Here is a 15,435-nt window from a genome sequence, read left to right as displayed (position 1 = left end):
TAGTCTCAGGAACACAACAAAGTAGGATACACATTTTGGGCTTACTTCTAGAGTCCTCTTACCGTGAATTTCCACTGACCTCTGCACAGGCCCTTCCTTTTGACCCCAGCTCAGACATTTAAGGTGCTTGGCTAGGGGCCTGGTTGCCGTTTCTGTGGCTATGGGACAGAGTACCCATGACATAAAGTAGTGTAGTCAGAGGAAAAAATACCCCTAGGTTTGGTCTTATTAGCATTATGCTTAACCAACTGATTTAAAGGGCCCGGAGAACATATGGTTTTTGTATCGTGGCACATGTTGTAGTTACTCAACTGATTTCACAAACACAGGAAGACATTAACAAGGGACTGGTGTGCACAGCCCTTCCACCCCAAACATGTCACATCTGCAATACCTTTTCTAAAACCTGGCATGTTGATATGCAACTGGACTGTCAAGGAACATTCACAATTATTTTGAGTAAAGTTCAGTGGTTCCCTCATCCTGAAAGGATTACCTTTGGCAGATATGTCCTTGTCAGTGCCCTGGGACCGAGCGATCATCTCCTCTCCCCTCTGCCTGAGGGTCTCGTACAGAGGCTGCAGCTTCTCCATGTCCACCGCCACGTTCTTATTCTCACTGACCTGCTCCTTGATCTTTTCCACCTCTGCTGAGATGGAAGGCGGCTGCCGCAGACGCTCCACCACACGCTCCAGGCTCTCCAGGATCTGGTCAATCTTGTCGTGGAACTGGGAGTAAAAGAGAAGGGCCATTTATGGAGAAAAAGACCTGTGATGCCAAGGGTGGGATTTAAAATGATAACACACCTATCTAATGTCACAGTCAAGAATGAAACCTTGGCCTTTCTGTTAACACATCCATCCAAAGAGTTATATCCAGCTGGTGTGTGAAGACATTCCTAAAATCACAACTCATAGGCACCTCTATGTGTCACACTGCTTATGGGGATGGGACTGCTTCTTGCAAATAACTGAGTAAATTCATTAAGAAACTGTATATGTTAATATATAATTGGACCACTTGACAGCAGCATTTTACTAGTGCTTCATTTTACCATAATTCAAATTAACTTTGAAAATTAGGTTCAATAATCTGGGTGTTTGTCAACACTGATAGTTTTATTCACTTTTACTGATTATCTTGGCATCCTCGAAAAGTTATATTATTAAATGTAAAATTCATGGGCAGTTTTGATGAGATGAAGTTAACTCTTAAGTTACGAGTTTCCTGAACTAAAAAATGTTAAAAAAATTAAAAAAAAACAGAAACCTTCCTGATGTTGTAATGGAAGTTTATATTTAATTCCTGGCCAAACACATAGTCAGATCCATGAAAGAATTTTAAATTTCCACTTGCAAAGGCACCACAGACAATGAAGCAAAGTTACGAACACTTGTTCATTTATAGATTCCACACTATCCTCAACATTAAGGGAATCATCGGTCAGGATTACAGAAAACGGACCGCTCTCATGCCAGTGTATCTAACGATAAAAACCAAAACCTTCAAAACGGAAAATCTGTAGGTAACTGCAAATCAACTTCTTGAAAAAGGTATTTTCAAAACGAAAAAAAAAAATCGATTTCCAACTGCAAATGTTTTCCTTCTTATTCAGCCTAGCATTCATAGTCTTCCTTCTATTGCCGTCTTGGGAATGTTTCATTAATGATGATAGTAACACTTTCTTTCATCTCTTCCAATGGCAAACACTGCATTCTACTCTGGATGGGCACTTATTTAGGTATCTGGACAACGATGACAGCTGTATGCTTCTTAAATCATTGAAAATTACGTTTTATTTATATATAAGCAGGCGGAGAAATATAAGGATCGGACACTGGCAAATATCACCTCAGAGACCAAAACGTCAATACTCAGAGTTAATGCAGTGAAACAATTTTAGCTGGAATTGAATCAGCAGACCCGGGAAATGTCTTTCCACACTCTGCTGTTGGGGAGACCATCGCACCTGCTGGCGCAAAGCATTACCTGAGCAGACTGAGAAATGGCTTCATCCAGCGCCACAGCCCGCTTTTTGACATCTTCTTTAATTTGACTGTAGAGAGTGTCAGCAGCCACGTACTTCTCTTGGATAGAAAAGCCTTCCCTCGGGCTCAATTCCAGTAACTGCGGCCCAGTTTTGTTCATCTTATCTATATGCGGCTTGTGTTCGGCTATCAACTCTCGCAGTTGCTATAACAAAGCAAACAGCGTCTCAGTTTCTCAGAGGCACACCTCCACAGTACAGCTGTCAACATCCGCAGCGCATCCAGCTGGCAAGAAACTCCACACAAACACCCTCCCGTCACAAGGCACTGAACGTACAACCCTCTGCCAGGGAGAGATCCCCTGACACAAAGATTAAACAACAGTCTGGTCATGTCAAAGTCCTTTTCAGGGCACAGGCAAAAATGCTGGATGAGTGAAATAATGAATCCCAGTTTCATTACGCCTTTCCTACCGAGAGCGTACAGTCTGACGAGAGTATTAGCCAAGGGTCATATTACACGAAAGGATTATGAACTCACTACCTCCCAACCTACAGAGACCGAGCCATAACTCTCTGTATTCGTTTCTGCACACTCATGATACATACAAGAATTATTCAAAAGGAAGGAAGGGAGAGGGAGGGAGAGGAAGAAAAGAAGAGGAAAAAAGCACAGTAGAAGGTAGACACAATGATGAGAGAGCACAATGACTGATAAAGCTAAGTTAGGGGGATTTAAGCCCCCAAGGGACTGTCATTACATTATATGTAAACCAATACAAAATACGTCCATATATATTACATTATATATCTGTGAGTCTGTTCTATGTACATATATGATATGTATGATATATAAACATAATCTATCTGTATTTATTTTTAAATGTTAATGGCTGCAAGGATAATCAATCCATCAAATACACAGCTGTATACTGAGCATTCTCTATAAAGTGTATTTAAGGAAAAATATGTGACCTATGAATATTTATGCATAATACAGTATCATCTAATCAAGAGATACAATGATACTGGTGCTAATGAGGGGGCGTGGAATCCAGGTGGAGCCCCATTCCTTCTAGGGAAATGGATCAATCTGGAATCTTTACACTCCACGGAATCCAGGGTCTCCCGTGACTGCCTGCAGGTTTCTCTGGGGCAGACCTCCGTGCAGCATTGAGGTGCCCTCTACTGTACTCCATTATTCACGAGGTTCCCTAATCAGCAGTTTCTTGTCCTCACCAGAAGATGTGTCTCCAAACTGTTTGCTATCCGGCCCCTAAGAAAAGCCTCTCTGAGAGAAATTATATTCAGGAAAGACAGTCTAGAGGAAAGCGATCTTTCCCTGTAAATATTTTAACTTCCATCATTCATCAAGCAGAATCACCAGGACGGCCACATACCTAGATTTTTATTAAAAGTGCCACTAAAATCAGTCATATAAATTATTTCCAAAGTGGTTGAGAAAATTGGTTCATTACATCACGAACAATCCCCAGTGTACTATCCCTATTTTTGAAGTTTTTCTGAAGACGGTCTCAAAACTCTTTTGGAAAAGAGCTAAATAAACACAAATTCAATTTGTAAAAAAAAAATAGGAGGAACGTCTACTGAATCTAACACGCTCTTCACAGCCCCTGGTCCAGGCTGTGATTTCCTACTTGTGTTTTACATTGTTTGGTATCTTCATGCTGTTTTACAGAATGGAGGTGGTGACAGTAAGACCAGCCACCATGCAATCTCATGGAGAAGAAACGTGTCACACGAGCTCTGGCTTCAATATTCTCGAAGGCATGTTTGAAAACAAGCTCACACTTTGATTACCAAGAGACTCTCAGTAAAGTAAGGAATCTCTGCTGAAAGTTCTTGAGTGGCCCGGAGTCTAAGTAGATCTCACCTGTGCAGCATCACCATGAGACACCTTTGCTGGGAGGTAGCCAGATGAGCCTTCCTAAGACCATTCCATGACAGACAAGAAAAAAGCCACGGGATACCTACTTGGGGATGTGTGCACATGGAGAAAGGGCCCAGCAGGAGATGTCTTTTGCCTCATAGGTAACAAAATGATTCTTGGCAGCTATCCTAAGAGTCCACTTATGCTGGAGATACTTAATGTAAACTTAAAAGAGATCTACCATTTATTTATAACACGGCTCTCGGGGCCATTTTTCATTCCTGGCTAGAATGAACTAGAAGATGTTCCCAAGAACAGTGAAGAGGATGATGCTGTAGAGTTGCAGAAGAAATGCTGCAAATATTCTGTAAAATTTAGCTTGAACAATTTGAAGACTTGGCTACGAAGTTTTGAAGCTCCCTTTCTAAATAAAGATCATACATTTGTTTTGAGAACTGAAAGATGATGCCAAACAAGAAAATTAACTCAATTTTGAAATTTTCCATTCAATAATGATCCTTATCGTCCTATGTGATGTTATGCTAGAAAACAGCTATTCAGATCTCACTTCAGAGTAGAAGAAATCCATGAAACATTTTATACTAAAAATCATTCAGTGGGTAGGCATCAGGATTTCTCCCCAAAATAACCTTTCTACTAAAATTAAATTTAATTATACATAGTTTATAAGTCTCCCACTGAATTATTTAGATAGAACGCCATAAAATTTCCATTTTGCATTAAAGTGTTCTCTAAAGCTCTTCTAAACAAATACTTAGAGATATTCTTCAATGTTAATACACTAAAAAAGTAAACAAATAAGATTAATAAGTATGTTACATACTTCAAACAATGATGTAATATATCCTGAGTTAAACCTGACACACGCACACACACAATGATTAGTCTCAGGGTACATCTTGTACAGATCTGGGAGAGCAACCAGGTTCACAAGATCATAAATAACAAGAATTCCAGACTTTCTTCTGACAGTCTTGAATCCTCTCACTCAAACCCTTGCAAAATTTTAAGCTACATTAACATTTCGGAGACTACTGAAATGAGGGCCTCATAATGCCATTTTATGTGTTTAAAACATGACATTTGTAGATGGAAATATACTCTCTTGTTTACTCATGTAAACTTATAGAAGCAGAGAACTTCAAAATATTTCCATGTACAAAAGGAAAAGAAAAAAAAAAGTGGGGGGACAATTTGTCTTTAAACTTCAGCATTTTTTCCTTTTCACAGAATTCGATCTTACAACAATGCTATTTTGACGTATTTGTTATAGCGTACATTTTCTCCAAGCTCAATGTCCTTGTCTGTTTGATGTTGCTTCCATGTATTGCTACCTTTTGCTTACATTCTGGATGGCTCTAACCACTATATATTAGTCAAATTCGTGTACACTGAAAGCAATTCAACATGATCAGTTGAAAGTACTTCGAAAGCTTATTTCTCTAACATTTTAAAACAATGATTCTGTTTCTGTACTCAGTTTACACTGCAAACTACTGGGTAAAAGCTGTGACATCATGATGACCTACACAGTGTGCCTGCCCACATGTGTCGTCCCACTGCAAAACTGGACAACAGGGCAGCAACTCAGAGGTAAGCAAACTGTGCAGACCAGAACGCTAAAACTTCCTCATCACAGAAGGTGTCTGCATTAGAAACACCCTAAAAATCGTGATTCTCTTTCCATGGGGTCTCCAGCACTCTCTCTGGCACCAAGCTTACACGATGTTCTTCCTGCTGTTGCCTCAGGGTTTCGTACTCCAGGGCAGGGGCAGGAAGCTGAGTGATGATCCTCTGTACGTCTGTCAGCCACGGCCAAAGTTCTTCATATGTTTCCCAGAACTGGTTAACCAGGGACTGTGCCCGTTCTAACTGCAGATACCTCTCTGAGTTTATCTGGCAGATGGCATCATAGTTCTTCAATACCTTGTCCAGTTTTTTCTAGAAAATCAGATGACAAAATGTGTTTAACCGGGCAGGCAGGCCAAGGAACACATATACATACTCCAGAATGCTTGTCCAGCACAATATACCTGGTGCAGAGTCAGCACTCAACAATGCATGGTAAATGAATAAATCAACAGAGGCTAGTTCGATTTTAATTGCTTCTATGTATAAAAGTTCATTTTAAATTAAAGAAAGGCCCTCCCATGTTGTTGCATAAGGAAGTCCCTCCTTTTCAAGGCTGAATAATATTCCATTGTATGCTAATGGTGTGTTCTTACTACAATAAAAAAAATTTCATATACACATGTAGAAAATAGCAGAAATGTAAAAAATGTCTTGAAAGTACAACTGGAGATCAGGCTGATAAAGGATGATATATTCCTGCAGTGGATTTCTATGCAGTTGTCAAAAATCAGGGGATTTGATGACATGGAGAACTTCTCAAAAAAAAAAAAAATTAGGTGACAAAACCACAAAAAAAAACATAAATAAAAAGCCTCAAGCTTTTATGACTAAGACACTGAGCTCTCCAAACATAATAAGCAAAATTCTCCAGCCATTCTTCTAGGTCTTCTAGGTAAGAGAAAGGTCTGGCATGAGCCTGGCAACACTGACATTACTTTCTGTTAAAACATAAGGACTCTCTTTCACAAATGAAATTCTAAGAGGAGCTGCTGGTCAGCAAAATTAATTAAATAGATGAGGAGCAAAATAGAACATTATGCTATCCACTGTTGTTATGGGGTGGTCACAGAGATCTCGATTATGGTACAAATTCACTTCATAATCCAAAAGCAAAAGATAAAGCACAACAGCAATCCAATAAGCCACCGAATAACACAAAAATTCTCTCATGATCATCTGTATTTTTCACACCAGAATCTTCACAAAAATAATAAAGGAAAGATTAAATTATAAACAAGTGAAGTGCCACTGTAGAGTATTTAAACAAAAGATTAAGTATTAAAATACACTGCACATTCTACTATTTGCCTATGGTATATATACCTTGAAAACAATGCACCGTCTTTTAAAATTTTTTTTTTTTTTTTGATGATGAGAAACAATGCCGTATTTTATTTTATTGTTTTTTTGCGGTGCGGGCCTCTCAACTGTTGTGGCCTCTCCCGTTGCGGAGCACAGGCTCCGGACGCGCAGGCTCAGCGGCCATGGCTCACGGGCCCAGCCGCTCCGCGGCACGTGGGATCTTCCCGGACCGGGGCACGAACCCGTGTACCCTGCATCGGCAGGCGGACTCTCAACCTCTGCGCCACCAGGGAAGCCCTGCACCGTCTTTTAAATGTGATCTTACGCATATACATTTGTATGTATTGTTTTTGCCATGGGATATTTTCCTACCAGAAGCATTAATATATATTAATTTCTTTAGGCTTCTCAGATGTCTGAATATGAATTGAACTAAACATTTTTATTTATGGCTGGTTTTCCATCAATGTAAAGGATCGTTAAAACTACATAAACTGAATACTTCCTTAATGATTCCGCTCCTTTTTTCCTATACAGATTACTGTAACTTTATACAGAATGAATTTCAGTTAGAGAGAACCACATACTTTGAGTTTTATTTCAGCTCCAGCGGCCCAATGTTCCTGAAGCCAATAAACAACAGCTGACATACAGAATAACAATTTATACTGATAATAACAGTGATAATACAGAGAACATTAACTGGATGCTTAATGTATCCCAGTTACTCAAGGACTCAAACCTTAACTGCTTTTCTGTCTATTAAAAAAGATTACCCCCAGGGTGATTCCCTTAAGGAGTATTCCTTTCACTCTCATTCTATAAGCTTGAAAAATGCCTTATTTGAAACTAATGACTTAGCTGTTTAAACAGCAGCTGTGGATAAAGGAAAAGCGCTTTTCTCAGAGTGAAAGCCCCACACATGCTGTTTGCTCACAAGTCTCACATCAGTCACGTGGACGAGATCATACCTTCATCGGCTGCTTTTCCTCTTCGCTGCATGTGCTCATGATTTTATGTCCAGATTTAACAAGCTCATCAATAATATCCTTGTGTCGCAAAATCTCCATGGTGAATGTCTGTATTTACCAAAACAAAGTTTTTTTTTTAAAGAGTGTATGACTAAAACAAAAACAATTAGGCAAAGCAGTTAAAATGACCAAGTTACATTCAATCATGCAAGTGCATTTCCTTGGAGCACACTGACAAACCATGTAGATGCAACTGGAAATGTGTGTCTTCACCTTTTGAACCTGCAGCTGAGCGGAGGTCTGGTCTTGCTCAAGCCTGATGTCACCCAGAGATGTCAATTTTTTGTCTGTTTCACTAATCCAGGCTAACTCTGCATCAGCCGCTTGGTCAAACTAAACAAAAGATAAATAATCAGGTCAGCAAGTTCCTGTAACTGGTGCCAGAGAAATACCTATCTACATTTCTTTCAAATACCCTTATCACACAAATGGAAAATGTGAGCTTGTCTCTTCATGGCAACCTGAAATAATCCATGATAGTGACTGATGTTATAAAGAAAGGAGAACTTTCCACAGAGAAAGTAAACACAACCTCTTAAAACGTGCTGGATCCATAACACGACATTAATGATGTGAGGACAGCTAATACTGCTGCCTTCTCTCTGGTGGTGGTAAGGATTTTCCCTTTAACAATACTGTACAAATTGTGCAGCACAGGGAACTCTACTTAATGCACTGTGGTGTCCTAAATGGGAGGGAAATCCAAAAGGGAGGGGCTATATGTATATGTATGGCTGATTCATTTTGCTGTGCAGTAGAAGCTAACGTAGCATCATAAAGCAGCTATACTCCAATAAAAATTAATTAACAAAAAAAATCATAGTGTGCTCATGATCCTGTACTGCAATAACTGAAGAAAATGAGGAACTCTGCATCTTTCTGACATGGAAAGAGATCTGGAAAAAGAATACTATACAAATTGAGAAGCTATAAAAGTCAGTAGCTGGACACCATCTTTTTTTTTTTTTTTTTTTTTGCAGTACACGGGCCTCTCACTGTTGTGGCCTCTTCCGTTGCGGAGCACAGGCTCCGGACGCGCAGGCTCAGCAGCCATGGCTCACGGGCCCAGCCGCTCCACGGCATGTGGGATCTTCCCGGACCGCGGCACGAACCCGTGTCCCCTGCATTGGCAGGCGGACTCTCAACCACTGTGCCACCAGGGAAGCCCTGGACACCATCTTTAAATCACTTCATCCTTCACTTTATCACGTTAATATGATATGCAGATAGCATGCTGTTATCAAAGTACAAAATCCCTAGCAAAAAGAATGACATATTCCCATTTATTTACTCTGTGTGTATATGGGAAATACCTTTCTATGTATGCAGAGTATACCCCCAAATGTCTCATGTATCATTCTTTTACATCTCATTTAATAATAGCAGAAAACATTTTCAAGAGCATTCTTAAATATTTCAAAAGATTTTCTTTTCTTGAGCATAACAATAGTTCATGGTAGAAATTTGTGAAGTATGGAAAAATATACAGAAGAAAATTAAAAGCTGGAGTTAATACCGTTGGTATTTTAGTGAATTTTCTTCCAGAAGTTGAGACTTAGAAAGCTCTGGGATAATACTGTATAAACAGTTTCATATCCCGCTTTTTCATTTATCATGAACATTTCCCATGTCATATAAATGTGATTTTTAAAATACCATCATTGTATTCTAGCATACCTGGATATTTTCACTTAGGTTCTCTGCATTTTTTCACTATTATATAAACAAGCCTGTAACGAATATCCTTGTATATAAATCTCTGTTGGCATCTCTAATTAGTTCCTTAGGGTAGATTCCTAGAAGTTGACTTCTAAGTCAAAGAGCATGAACATTTTCAATACCTTGCATCAGATAAACCCCATGCCTTCCAGTTACCATAAATGAGTACAGAGGGCAAGTGACACCACAGCACCAACCATAAATGGTAACTAACAAAGCCTCAGTGGGAAAAGTGAAGGGGGGTGGACGTTGTGATTTTCAAGTCCAATACTGCCAGAACCTCTAATGTTTCAAGAGCACTTGGAAATCCAGATTGGGGTTAGGGGATAACTAAGGGAGGAGAGACAAGGGTGGAGGTAAGGAACTAAACTGGAAAACAGTTCATACTTTTAAGACACTAGGCAACACTCCGCAGACTCACAGGAGGATGGGGTAGACCTACTTTTACCCTATCTCACAAGTACATCTCAGAGCCCTGGGCATTATACACAACGCATACAAGGAGGCTCCGGGAGGAGAGAGAAGAAAGCAGAGCTGCTATGAGTCTTGGACCCGAGGAGAAGCACGGGGGTGAGTTCCCTGGGTTTTCTTTGGCTTCCCATACCCTGGACTGGATGCTGGAGAAACTGCCCAGGAGCACCCAGAGGTGCAGAAAAAGCCCCAGGAAAACCTGTCTCCAGTCAAAGGAGCAGGAAAGGGTCGGCCTTGCAAGACAGAAAACGTATAGACAATAACCATTCTACTCCAACCAAACAACACAGAAAAAAAGCCTTGGCCTCCCCCCACTGCTGCCAAGCAAGGCTGAATGCGGAGCCCAGATTTCCACCCTCCTGAGCCTGGGCCCGACACCGCTGCCAGGGTGATGTCAGCGAAGTCGGGAGCTGGAACTTTCACTCCCACAGGCGACCACAGGCCCCTGCTCCCGGGTCAGTGGAGACCACATGGGGAGCCTGGACCTCCCCCTCTCCTCAGGGTGGCATCAGGGAAAGCCTGTGGACAGTCAGGATTTTCACCATGGTGTCAGGGAGCTGGAACTCCCACTCCCACCCAGCAGTGAGCGGCGCCCGCCCCCCCCCCCCACCCTTAGGTGTCCCACGAGGCTGCCTGGGGGACCTGGGATCTCCCTCCACCTGGCAGCATCCCTGCTGCCTCTGCCAGAGTGGTGTCAGGAAAGCCGGCTAAAACAGAAGGCTTAATGAAGACCCAAGACACACAACACCGAGAACCCAGAAGAACTCAAACCGAATTAAAGAGGATTATCAGCAGAGGCTAATACCTAGAAGATGATGTGAGAATTATCTGGCAGATTTTAGAGCAGCCATGATAAAAATGTTCCATGAGCAATTTCAAACGTAGTGGAAATGACGGAAAAATTAGAAGGCCTCAGCAACAAAATAGCAAGTCTCAGCAAAGACACAGAATATATGGAGAAGAACCAAATGGAAATTTTTAGAACTTAAAAATGTAATAACTGAAATAAAAACTCAGTGGATGAGACCAAGGAAGAGGACAGAGGAAAGAATGAGTGAAGCAGAAAACAGAATCACAGAAATCACCCAGCCTGAATAATAGAAAATAGGCTGAAAAAAGTGAACAGAGCCCAGGGCCTGAGGAACTATAATAAAAGAAAGTTCAAGTAACTGAGTCCCAGAAGGAGAGGAAAAATTGGCTGTGGCTGGAAAGTACTCAAACATTCTTGAAATAATAAAGTTAGAGAAATGGAGACCAGATTTGTGGCCAGGAGTTGAGGAAGAGGCAGAGGTGGGAGAGGGGACGGGTGTGGCTATAAAAGGGCAGCATGAGGGGTCCCTGTGACGGAAACGTTCCCTGTCTTGATGGCAGCCGTGTCAATTCCCTGCTCATGACGTTGTACCATAGTTTTGCGAGATGCTACCACTGGGGAAACTGGGTGAATGGTACAACGGGACCTCTGTATTCTGTTTTACAGCTGCATGTGAATCTACAGTTATCTTAAAAGAAGTTAATTGAAAAAAAAATAACTCTGCGTGGGTAACCTCTCATCTGTAAGTCCTGTTTGCATTTTCTCTTTTAGATCTATGCTACCAAGTTGCCCTGGATGTACTGATTCATATTCCCACGAGCAGAGTTTGGCTATCCCCTCATCAAAATGGGGTACATAATTTATTCTTTAATAATCTTTGTCAAGCTTATCAGTGAACTTTTCTTAATTATAAGGGCATAACCTGCCAGGGCAGCCTAGCACAAAAGACAGCACTGATTAAGTCACTGTGATGGTTCCAATCTCACAGGTAAAAAATTACCAATTATATAAGTGAAAAATTCTTAATATTACTGAATTATTATTTGTTTACATTTTTTTTCTACCTATCATGAACCCACTTGCTTTCACCTTTACTAAGTAATGAATGAGTAAATGAATACTAAAGCTATTTGCAGATCAAGTTCTTTTAGTCAACAAGTTTAGATAGAAAAAATTTAGATAATCATCTAAATATGGGCCAAAGCAGAAGTATAACAGGGGTTAAAATAATACTTCTACATTTACCTTTAAAAACCAATGGCATAAAGATATGAAAAGGAAGATATGGTGTAACAGACCTTTACTTAATCTCTAGAAGTGCTACCAAACAAAATCTGAATATAAACCAACATCTAACCCAAAATCATGCAAAGTCAGGCTGCTCTGAGACTCCCCTGGTGTTGGGGCAGCCGTCACACTGTCATGTGTGAGGACTGGACACATATCCCATGGGACCTCCTCCAAGTGTCACACATCTGAGAGGATCGCTGACAGGCAAGGTTGCTCCAGACAGAAATGCAGAGCTTCAGTCGTCAGAGTGGGCGAGCTCCCCCATAGGGGCAGTACTTCTAAAATGACTCCGCACGTTTATATATTCAAGCAAAAGTCTTTCTCTTTCCTATGTTTCCCATAACGGCATGCATTGTTTTCTGAAGCCGCCTCGTGATTTGCACGTAGCAGTGTTAATAAATATTCTGCCACTAATTCATTACTTTTGCTGCTACGGGGACAAGTCAGAACAATGTGGACTCCAGAAGGAATCTTGATAAGCCACTTGAAAAACTCTATCTTCATCTGGTTCAATAATTGTTACATGACTTAGTTTCAAATGGAACTACTCATTAGCAATTGCTGATCAATGTGAAAAAGAAAAAAAACCTCATCAACTAATTCAGCAGCTTCAGATGTGGAAAAAGAAATCGTCACAACAAACAAGTGGAAGAGTCTGATCATTTCGCTTTCAAGCCGCACATGGTGGAACTCCACGGTAAAGCTCTACTATGTGATGCACTCAGCACAAAACTGAGAAAAAATAGTCCAGCCCTTTCTACCAGAGTGCAAATGCTGCAAGATATCAAGAATAAAATTTAACAGGAATTGTTTTTCTTCTACTGGTCCCTGAAAAAAATAAAGTGATGCCCCCACCCCTCTTGTTTGTGTTCAGGATATTTTTAGGATTTATACGACAGTCCTCATAAAGAAAGGCAGATTGCTGGTGTTAATATTAGTTTAATAATAAGTCTCCCTTTCTGGAAGAAAAAAAACAAAAAGCATCCAATGAAAACCAGTATGATGATACTTTCTGGAAGAAAAAAAAAAGCATCCAGTGAAAACCAGTATGATGACACCATCCAAATTGCCAAAACTCAAAGCTGAAACTCAAACACTATTTCTTGAACCAAGGCAAATATTTGCTCTGCTAAAAGAAAACAAGACTTTAAGCAGAAATTTCCCTCTGTCCTTTGAAAGGTTTTTTTATTAAATTAGAAAATATTTAATGTCCAAAAATGAAAGGAGTAGTCCCAGGGTCTACATGAAGCAATTTACAGTCAAGCAAGGTGTTTTTATTTAGGTCTGTGACTCTTTCAAACAACTACTTAATGTGAGTATTTCTAACAGACCATGAAACGGCTTATTTCACATGTGAGTAACGTGGACAGCAAGCTGCCTATACCAAATTTTAATAAATTTGTTTACTACTCATACAAGTAGCAAAAAAATAACTTCAAATGAATTGTAGAGAGTGTTAGCATCCTTAACTGCATCCTGGGAAATATTCTAATACGCATCACCCCTGGAGTCCAACCATCAACCCCAGCTACTCTAATTCCTAGTATAGTTGAACTAGTATTTCAGAAACTTCCTACAAGTTGGTGAAAAACATTTTAATTGGCTAATCTCTAAATATTCCTGAAAAACACACTGTAAAACAGTAACTGCCAACATTCTACTGAACACACTGTTCTAAGTGCTTGAACATGCAAGAATATACAGTTGCTGTCAGGATAAAAGGGCATAATGTGGGTATTACCACTAATCCCATTTACAGCCGAGGAAGCCAAGGCAGAGAGAGGTTAACTGACTCACCAGAGGTTACCCAGCTTGTAAATGTCGGGTCTGAGATTCAAACCATGGTGGTCTGACCCCAGAGCCTACACTTGCGGTTGCCCTGTTACATTCCTCGTGCTTGTACACAATTTGGGCTCAGTCACTCAAAATATTCATGGGATTTCACCAATATCGGCTCAAATACCACAACAGTCAATAAGTGGTGGGTTTTCACTTACTATTTAAACGTTTCTCCCATGTCTGACAAACTGCTTTTGTACTTATCTAGAAAGTTTCTCTTGCGTGGAAGCAGAGGTTTAAGAAAGACAGAGTGATAAGCAAACTTTAACCTCCAGGACATCCTCTTACTCCCTTCCCCTGGCGAGGGTCTTAGTGCTTGCTTTCTTTTGATTAGCAATTTCCTTCCATTTTTCTTCACATTATTCATAACCCAGCCCATATTTTCCCACCGTAAACAAATCTCACTTCCGTGGGGGAGGTTTCCTTCTAGTTATTTAAAAGAAATTAATAGGTGTTACTTTTCTCCCAGGCTGATCCCTAATGACCCAATGAACTGTTTATTTTAATTGCACCCATGTGCCTTTATATTGGAGGGTTATGAAGGCCCAATAAAATAAGGAAGGCAATTAGAACTGCCAGAGAGTGCCTGGGATGCCCAGACCCAGTGAAATACACACTTTAGCACCTTCTGATCATTGCACATTTATAAGAGGCAAAGGACAACAAAATGCTCTGGGGTTTAAACAATCACAGTGATCTGAATTCAGGCTGTAAGTCTGTACGTCTTTCAAGCAAAAGCTCCTTTCCCCATTTCCACATGGGTCATTTGGTGCAGTGAGCAATTAGAGAAAGAAAGCAGCAAAGCTAGGTTACTTTGTGTAGGTTTAACATGCAAAAATACCCACAGTTTCTAACTCAGATAATGGCAGGCATTGTGAGAAGGAGGCAGCTGTTTTGCTTTTTTCTAAAGTTCACAATCACTATTTACTAAGCTGCCTTATTCCACTCAGATTTTTCTTAAAACTTATGAATGGGCCCAATTAAAAAAAAATCCTCTTCAGAATATTGATGCCTGCAAATCTGCAGAGTCAGACTCAGGAGCTTATTAACTGGTCACAATGAATGTACACCGTCCTCAGGCATCTGCCAATAATTGAGGCTGTTCCATTATTTCCAAAATAATAATAAACATCGCTCTACTTTACATAAGGCTCTTGGCCCTATGATCTCAAAATTCAGTGACACATCTTTTCAAAACTGCTATGTGATACAGAATTGACATGAAAAATCTAACCACGTTCACATCAGAAGTTTTTTGAAAACTGAATGTATACCGGACGGATACGAAGCACACACTAACGAGAAGGTATCTGGACGCCCCCTTCCCTCCTCTCTTCAGACCTCAGCCCTTTTCCATGTTTGCCTGACATCTTCCATGTCAATCAACACCCTCTGTGATGGTGGCCTGACTGTTCACAATGTCCCTACATGGTTGCTGAAT

General features: G+C 40.4%; 1 protein-coding gene across 9 annotated transcripts in view; it reads right to left on the bottom strand.

Moving 5' to 3' along the window:
• The window catches only part of DST (dystonin), a 496,581-nt gene that overhangs the window by 52,806 nt on the left and 428,340 nt on the right, over window positions 1-15,435 (bottom strand). For all 9 annotated transcript variants that reach the window (XM_065886378.1, XM_065886379.1, XM_065886381.1 and 6 more), the window contains 5 exons: window positions 8,078-8,197; window positions 7,805-7,912; window positions 5,622-5,840; window positions 1,990-2,193; window positions 497-728 (listed from right to left, as the gene is read on the bottom strand). In XM_065886378.1, the coding sequence (XP_065742450.1) occupies window positions 497-728; window positions 1,990-2,193; window positions 5,622-5,840; window positions 7,805-7,912; window positions 8,078-8,197 (883 nt within the window). The remainder of the gene's footprint in view (window positions 1-496; window positions 729-1,989; window positions 2,194-5,621; window positions 5,841-7,804; window positions 7,913-8,077; window positions 8,198-15,435) is intronic.

The sequence above is a fragment of the Phocoena phocoena genome, chromosome 10, assembly GCF_963924675.1.
Source record: "Phocoena phocoena chromosome 10, mPhoPho1.1, whole genome shotgun sequence".
Classification (NCBI taxonomy): domain Eukaryota; kingdom Metazoa; phylum Chordata; class Mammalia; order Artiodactyla; family Phocoenidae; genus Phocoena; species Phocoena phocoena.
Note: the sequence above shows the minus strand (reverse complement) of the source record. Positions and strands in the feature narration are given on the sequence as shown.